Source organism: Triticum dicoccoides, chromosome 7B (genome assembly GCF_002162155.2).
Source record: "Triticum dicoccoides isolate Atlit2015 ecotype Zavitan chromosome 7B, WEW_v2.0, whole genome shotgun sequence".
In the NCBI taxonomy this organism is placed as follows: Eukaryota; Viridiplantae; Streptophyta; class Magnoliopsida; order Poales; family Poaceae; genus Triticum; species Triticum dicoccoides.
Window position 1 is genome coordinate 80,488,558 of NC_041393.1, and position 8,521 is coordinate 80,497,078.

General features: G+C 50.0%; 1 protein-coding gene across 1 annotated transcript; it reads right to left on the minus strand.

Moving 5' to 3' along the window:
- Nucleotides 1-7,371: 7,371 nt before the first annotated feature.
- Nucleotides 7,372-8,265, minus strand: LOC119340445 (zinc finger protein 36-like). The gene has a single exon (XM_037612355.1). The coding sequence runs from the start codon at nucleotides 8,157-8,159 to the stop codon at nucleotides 7,518-7,520; it is 642 nt and encodes a 213-aa protein (XP_037468252.1). The 5' UTR covers nucleotides 8,160-8,265; the 3' UTR covers nucleotides 7,372-7,517.
- Between the last annotated feature and the right edge of the window lie 256 nt (nucleotides 8,266-8,521).

Sequence of the window (8,521 nt, forward strand, 5' to 3'; positions counted from 1 at the left end):
CTAAGCCCCCGAGTGAGAGGCAGACTCACCACTCGGTAGGATTTTCAAACTTAGGCGAGCACTAGGCTGCAGCTAAGCCCCCGAGTGAGAGGCAGACTCACCACTCGGTAGGATTTCTCAAACTTAGGCGAGCACTGGGCTGCAGCTAAGCCCCCGAGTGAGAGGCAGACTCACCACTCGGTAGGATTTCTCAAACTTAGGCGAGCACTGGGCTACAGCTAAGTCCCCGAGTGAGAGGCAGACTCACCACTTGGTAGGATTTTTATAACTTCAATCCTAGGCGAGACAGATTCGCAGCTAAGGCAACAAATACAAAAGAAATAAACAACAATCACTCGGAAGACTGTAAAATTATGTCTTTTGATAATCAAACTAAGAGGTACTTCTTATTACATCTCATCAGGCTAAATACTTAAGAGTAAAAAGGCAGAGCAATTCCGCATTCCAGGCGTGTGGTTCATCTTTGTTGTGCTCGACGTTGAAGAGACGGTACGCTCCGTTGTGGAGTACCTTGGTGACGACGAAAGGGCCCTCCCAAGCGGGGGCGAGCTTGTGTGGCTTCTGCTGATCCACTCAGAGGACCAAGTCCCCTTCCTGGAATGCACGACCTCTTACGTTCCTGGCATGGAATCGACGCAATTCTTGCTGATAAATGGTCGACTCGATCAAGCCCATCTCTCTTTCTTCCTCCAGGAGGTCGACTGCATCTTGTCGAGCTTGCTCTGCTTCCTCTTCTGAGAAGAGTTCAACTCGGGGAGCGTTGTGGAGCAAATCACTCGGTAAAACAGCTTCGGCTCCGTAGACTAAAAAGAATGGAGTCTGTCTAGTCGACCGATTGGGGGTTGTCCTCAGCCCCCAAAGCACTGATGGGAGCTCGTCGACCCAAGCTCCTGCCGCGTGCTTGAGGTCACGCATTAACCGGGGCTTCAGTCCTTTGAGAATCAATCCATTCGCTCGCTCAGCCTGCCCATTCGACTGAGGATGGACTTCTTCACCAATTGCTTTTCTCTTCTGCACGGCGGACCACCGAAGGTGCTCTTTGATGGGTTTTATCTTGGGGTCGACACGCAAACGGTGCTCAACCAGTCCCCTTGATACACCTGGCATATCAGATGGTTTCCATGCAAAGATGTCCTAGTTCTCATGGAGGAACTGGATGAGCGCTTCTTCCTATTTGCTGTCGAGTGTTGTTGAAATATGAGTCGGTGCGACATTGGGATCGGTCGGGTGAATGTGGATCGGCTTCGTTTTGCTAGTCGACTGAAATGCAGAATCTGTAGCGGGCTTCTTGGCTCGCAGCAAATCGCTCGGATCTGCACTCTTCTGATACTCTTGCAATTGAGTTAATTGCACAGAAGTACCACAATTGGAGCATTGAAAGCGGATTGGTACCAAGATTGGTAATTTTTACGTGTCAGTACCAAGATAGGGGCGAGCCGTTGCAAATCAGATTAAAAGTGCGTTTTATACGTATTGACGGTGTATCTGACCGGCAGGGCCTGCCCGTCAGGTGCCGACGTGGCATATTTTTTGCAGAAAACCCCCTTACGTTGTATGTAATCACAAAAATGCCTAATTTTGTTGCGGGAAAAAGGCTCCATGAGGCATTCTTTTTTGTTCGCAATTTTCCACCACTGAATCTGGACTGATTTGAAATTTTCCGCCACTTGAACAAATAAATAAAATAAATAGAAAATCAGGCGAGGCAGGAATCGAACCTGTAACCTGCAGTGCACGGGCGCCACGCGCTAACCACCACGCCACAGCACAGCTCGCGTGTATGAACAGGCTTTCACTTTCTTATACCATGTTTAAAGCGCTGGGCCGGCCCACCGAGGCCTGCATTTTTTTTTTCGATTCGCACTTCACTGCCGCTTGTGTTGGGCTCGTTCGTTACCCCGGTTACTATTCGTTTCATTTCTCTTATGCTTTTAAAATGCGCGGTGAACTTTTTGTAATTTATGGTGAACATTTTCTAAATTTGTTATAAAAGTTTTAATGCATTTCTTATAAAAGTTGAACAGTTTAATTGCATTTCTAAAATTTATTAGATTACACAATTTTTTTTAATACAGGTTGTCAACTTTTTCTTTACAAATGATTAACATTTTCTCCATTATAATAAACGTTGAACATATTTTAAATGCAAATCGAAGATTTTTGTAATATATCTTGAAGTTTTTCTTAAGATATGATGAACATTTTACATAATGCGCGGTGAACTTTTTGTAATTTATGGTGAACATTTTCTTGATACACGATGAGTTTCAAGAACTTTTTGCCCCGGTTTCTTAATCATTCTTGCAATCAATGCATTAAAAGTTGAACATATAATTTTAAATGCATTAAATTTTAGAAACATGGCGCAGAACATGTATTAAAAATAATTGTGTAATCATAATAAATTTTAGAAATGTATTAAAACTTTTCAACTTTTATTAAAATAATCAAGTGATTCTGGAAATGCAAATTGACTTTGCACAATAAGTTTTAATACATACTGAACATTTTGTGAAATACAAAAATTTCACCATGTATTAAGGAAATATTCGCCATAACAATCTTGAAACTCACCGTGTATTAATAAAATGTCACCATAAATTACAAAAAAGGTTACCACAAATTAAGTAAAATGTTCCTTATTGTAAGAAAATTGAACAACCTATAGTACAAAAATGTTCAATTTGCATTTCAAATATGTTCAACGGATATTACCAAAGTTTATTATATTAAGAAAATGTTCACCGTTTGTAAAGAAAGGTTCGTCGTGCATTGAAAAATGTTCACTATAAGCAGAAAAAGTGTTCAGCATATATTAAAAAAATGTTCACCGCGCATTCTAAAAGCATAAGAGAAATGAAACGAATAGGGGCAGAGAACGAGCCCAACACAAGCGGCAGTGAAGTGCGAATCGAAAAAAAAATGCAGGCCTCGGCGGGCCGGCCCAGCGCTTCAGACATGGTATAAGAAAGGAAACGCCTGTGTTCAAACTCGAGCTGCCCTGTGGCGTGGTGGTTAGCGCGTGGCGTCCGCCTCACCTGATTTTTTGTTTCTTTTATTTATTTGTTCGAGTGGCGGAAAATTTCAAATCTGTCCAGATTCGGTGGTGGAAAATTGCGAACAAAAAAAATGCCTCTCATGGAGCCTTTTTCCCGCAAAAAAATTGGGCATTTTTGTGATTACATACAACGTAAGGGGGTTTTATTTATTTGTTCGAGTGGCGGAAAATTTCAAATCTGTCCAGATTCGGTGGTGGAAAATTGCGAACAAAAAAAAAGCCTCTCATGGAGCCTTTTTCCCGCAAAAAAATTGGGCATTTTTGTGATTACATACAACGTAAGGGGGTTTTCTGCAAAAAACATGCCACGTCGACACCTGACGGGTGGACCCTGCCGGTCAGATACACCGTCAATACGTATAAAACGCACTTTTAGTCTGATTTGCAACGGCTCGCCCCTATTTTGGTACTGACACGTAAAAATTACCAATCTTGGTACCAATCTGTTTCCAATGCCCCAATTGTGGTACTTCTGTGCAATTAACTCCTTGCAATTCAACCGCTGCCATCTAAGCATCGGCGATTTTGGAACCTTTCTGGAAGCATTCCTCTGCCTTCTGCCGATTGCCTGTAATTGTGATCACACCTTTGGGGCCAGGCATTTTTAATTTGAGATACACATAACATGGTCGAACCATAAAATGGGCGTAGGCTGGCCCACCCAAGATGACATGATAGGCACTCTGAAAATCCACGACCTCAAATGTCAACTTCCCCTTACGTAATGCTTGGAATCACCGAAAACCACGTCGAGAGCGATCTGGCCGAGTGATTTGGCTTTCTTTCCTGGGATAACACCATGAAAACTCATGTTGCTCTCGCTAAACTTGGACATCGGAATGCCCATTCCCTTCAAGGTTTCAGCATAAAGGATGTTCAGACCACTGCCATCGTCCATCAGCACCTTGGTCAGTCGAGTGCCCCCAACTACGAGGTCGACCACCAGTGCTTGCCTCCCGGGGGTGGCCACACGAGCAGGATGGTCAGACTAGTCGAACGTGATGGCTGTCTGAGACCACCTCAGGTAAGTGGTCGTCGCCGCAGGAGCGACCATATTCACTTCTCTGTTAATGACCTTCAATCGACTCTTGCTTTCAACGTCAGCAAAAATCATCAGAGTGGAATTGACTTTGGGATAACCATCGTCTTCCTCTTCGTCTTCATCTTTGTCTGACCCTTTCTCCTTCTCATTTGGTTATTTCTCTCGGAACTGCTGGATCAGGAGTCGATACTGTCGAGTTGTATGTTTCGGGTAAATCAGATTACCTTCTTCATCTTTCTTCGTGTGGATATGACACGACAAATCCAGCACGTCATTCCTTGCTTGATCCTTCACCTTCTTAGGGGGCCAGGGCCCCTTAGGTTTTTCCTTGAAATTTCCTTGATTCACTGCCGCAATCTCTCCAGGTGCCGCTCGTTCGGCCTTACGCTTCGGTTTCCGACTGGAATTTCCTCCACCGGCCTCTTGGCCGACTGGTTTGCTCTTCCCGTTACGGAGTCGATCTTCCTCTTCTCCGTTAGCGTACCGGGTGGCTATCTCCATCGTCCGAGTCAGGGTCATATCTCCAGTCCGACCGAATTTCAAGACCAACTCACTGTATTTGACGCCTTCCTTGAAAGCGCACACTGCCTGATGCTCCGAAACATTCTCGACGGTGTGATGCAACATGGACCACCTCTGGATAAAATCCCTCAAGGTCTCACCCGGCTTTTGAACACAATGCTGCAACTCGGTCAACCCCACTGGTCGTTTGCACGTGCCTTCGAAAGTTCTGACGAACACTCGAGCCAGCTCATCCCAACTGTATATACTGCTTGGAGCCAACTGAGTCAACCACGCTCGGGCCGACCCTTCCAACATCAGAGGGAGATGTTTCATCGCAACCTCGTCGTTTCCACCGCCAATCTGTACAGCCACTCGGTAATCTTCAAGCCAAGTTTCCAGCTTAGATTCGCCGGTGAACTTACTAACTCCGGACGCCAACCTAAAGTTGGGAGGAATCACTGCTGCCCTGATGGCTCTGCTAAAACACTCGGGACCAGAAACATGCACTCGGCTGCCATTTGGACGATCTCTGCCTGGGTCTTCTCTGTGTGCCCTGTTCCGGTCGACCAGGCCTTGAACGAGGATAGACCTCGCGTCAAAGCCCGGTTCCCTTGGGTCGACTGAAGCTCTGCGCTCACCACTATGACAGCGCCTGTCATCGTTCCGCCGAGGCACATACGACGCACTCCTCGGGCGAGGCGTGGGCCCTCGACGGCGATTGTCACGGTCGAGTGGATGATCATACTGCCCACGGCCTTCACGCCGCGGAGGCGATCTTGGGCTGTGAGCCGACTGAACCGTGTCTGCCGCAACGGATCTGTTGTGAATCCTATTCCGCGACTGGGATACTATTGTATTATGCTCTCCTGCTGCCCTGAGCAAGGCCCGGATCTGCATCAACCCTCTGCCAGCTTCCGACTGGGAAGGTTGGATCGACTCTGCTATTCGGGCTGCAGCCGTGAGATTATGAATCGGAGTGCGGTATACCTTAGGTGGAGGCAGAAAAAGCTGTCATCGACTGGACTCATGGATCCGCTCCTGAGCGCGCTCGTCGAGAGCCCACTGAAGGTTATCCAGTCGAGTGCGCTCAGCCAGATTAGCCAAGTGCACCTCCTCCAAGGCCCGAGCCTCGGGAGTTTCTCCAAAAATGGGCGTGTGGAGAGCATCCATGTTGCGGCAACGAAGTTCTTCCCTCTGTTGCGAAGAGAGGGGTTCGGGTCGGTATTCCTCATGGATGCGACGGATCGCCGCCTCCGTCTCCGCCGCCCTCGCGGCGGAAACCGGGTGGGCTGTGAGGCCCATCGACCATCAAGACTTCGGCCACAGGATCGCTGCTATCGCACTCGGATGCGATCTCCGCGGAGCCAGTTGACAGATCGAACAGGCCGTGGAGAGTTTCGTCGGGCTCAATTGTCGCGACTTGATGGGTGGTCGAACGCCGAGCCACCACGTGTTTCACCCACCGCTGAAGCCGCGATCGACCGGATCGCTTGCGGCGGCAAACAGCGGGAAGGGAAAACACCATCGGAGCCGACTGGTACTGAGTCGACGGCTGCCAGAGAAGGACGCCACGAACGCACGCGCGGAAGTGCGTCGCCCCTCGGACGGGGAGCCCCTCAGTGTCCAGGGGAGTTTCTTGAAGCTTCGCGGAGTCGTCGGCGACGAAAACGAGCGCGCCGAGATGGATCTCGCGGCCCTCAGCCAATCCGCCGCCGGAAACCATGATGACGATGATCGGTAAAACTTGCAACTTCACCAACAAGTCGCTAAGACACCTGCCCCACGGTGGGCGCCAACTGTCGTGGTCCTAAGACTGACAGTAAAAAGGGGGTAGGTATGGAGAGGCAAGATCTTAGCTATGATGAAGATGTACACACAAGGTTTACGAGTTCAGGCCCTTTTCGGAGGAAGTAATAGCCCTACGTCTCGGTGCCCAGAGGCGGTCGATTGGATTGTGTGTGTTGAATTACAGGGGGTGCGAACCCTTGTCCCAAAGGAGGGGGGCGGCTTATATAGAGTGCGCCAAGACCCCAACCCGCCTCCATTACAGGGGGCTTAATGTACATAAAGTAATGGGCGTTACTGGTAACGCCAGTCTTAAGTACTCTTAATGCTCATAAAGACTAAGAAGTGAATGTCCGGCTGTTGCGTGCTCTTCCGACTCCTGATCTTTGATATAGTCAAGTGACTTCCCATATGGTTGAGTGACGGTAGGGGGTGACCGTCGAGTGATGTGATCGTCGAGTGGATTGCACTCGACATACACGACTGGTGTTCTTCTCTTGACTCTTGGTCTTTTTATCTTCTGGGGTAGTGACTTTGGGTAGGACGTATAGGCCGGGCATATGACCCTCCCCAGGTCTATATCCTCGTCACCCCTACCCGAACCTGCCGCCCAAAGCTGATCCTGATCGGCTCAATAGGAAGATTGGATTCTGAAGTGACGTTGGTCTGGTGGCGGAGATGGATTTATAGAGGGGAACATCCAGTCTAAGTCGTAATCGACGAGGAAGGTCGATTTCAAGTCGGTTCGGAACTTCGGATGCGATTGTGAAAAAAGGCCTTAAAAATCGGCACCTACTCCCTCCGTTCCAAAATTAGCAACGAAGAAGAACCTCTAATCCGAAGTTCCGATCCGAACCCAACATCTACAGACTGGGGGAAGGGTGTTCGATTCAGGCTGCGCTAGCTAATTAATTGTCTAATTCAAGCTACCATAGCTAGGTCGAGTAATGTGAATGTCTGATGCTAGGTTAACGTGGAGAGGAACTAATTAAGCCCATAGTTTCCATTTCTTTGTGTCCTTATAAATACAGTACAGCAAATCAACAAATCATGGTGATACCTAATCGAATTCAACAAATGAACGAATCAATCAAGGGACGGTTGAGCATTGGCCATCTCTCCTTTTATTTACAGCAGAAGCCTCAGCTTCTTGGCGGGCAGAGGGCTCTGCACCTCCTCCTCCTCGGCCCACCTCTTCAACCCGGCGTTCTCCGGCATCGGCAGCAGGTTCAGGTCGAAGTTCCTCAGCATGGAGGACGACGCCGACACGGACACGGACATGGACATAGACACGGAGGTGCCGTCCCAGTAGTGGCAGCGCTTGTGCCCTCCGAGCGCCTGCCCGGTAGCGAAGCCCCGCCCGCAGACGGTGCACTGGTGCGGGCCGCCGCTGCTCCCTCCCGAGGACGCCGCCGCGCTCGCCTCCAACCCAGCGCCCGCGGACGCCTGCGCCACCACGACGCACCGCTCTCCGGTGGGCGGCGGCTTGCGGTGGCTGGACTTGTGCCCGCCGAGCGCCTGGTACGACGCGAACGCCTTCCCGCAGACCGCGCAGCTGAAGCGCAGCTCCTGCGCCGGCGCGGGGGCCGGGCGCCACGCGCTCGCCTGATCCTGCTGCTGCTGCCCACCCTTGCCGGTGGCGGCGAGCGCGGCAAGGCAGATGGCGAGGTAGTCGTCCTTGTTGAGCGCCGGCGCGGCGGTGGGAGCCAGGGACAGGGAGAGGGAGAGGTCGGTCTGGTCAAAGAGGGCTTGCATGGCGGCGGCAACCATGGCTAGCTGCTGCGGTGCTGCTGATCGATCGAGCGCTGGAAGCTGGATGATTGTTGACTGCTGATCACGCAGGTGGGTAGAAGAAGGAAGGGCTCGTTGGTTTGGATTGGACTTGGCTGAGGATGAGGATGGCGCCAGCCGGGCTGGCATATATAGTGATCGGAAGTGGGTTGGGGAAAGCGGCGTGGTGATGAGGACATGAGAAGAAGTGAAGAAGTCGCAGGCAGTGGCGAGATGGTGAGTCAAACATGGCGAGCGGTCAACGTCACGCACGCACTGGCCGTTGCTACGGCGTTGGTTCGCGCGACAGCCAACTTGCCACATAAAATAGTGTATCCACTACGTAGAGAGTAGCAGGAGTA

Coding starts and splice junctions, on each gene's coding strand:
- LOC119340445 (XM_037612355.1), bottom strand. CDS start 8,159: ATGGTTGCCGCCGCCATGCAAGCCCTCTTTGACCAGACCGACCTCTCC.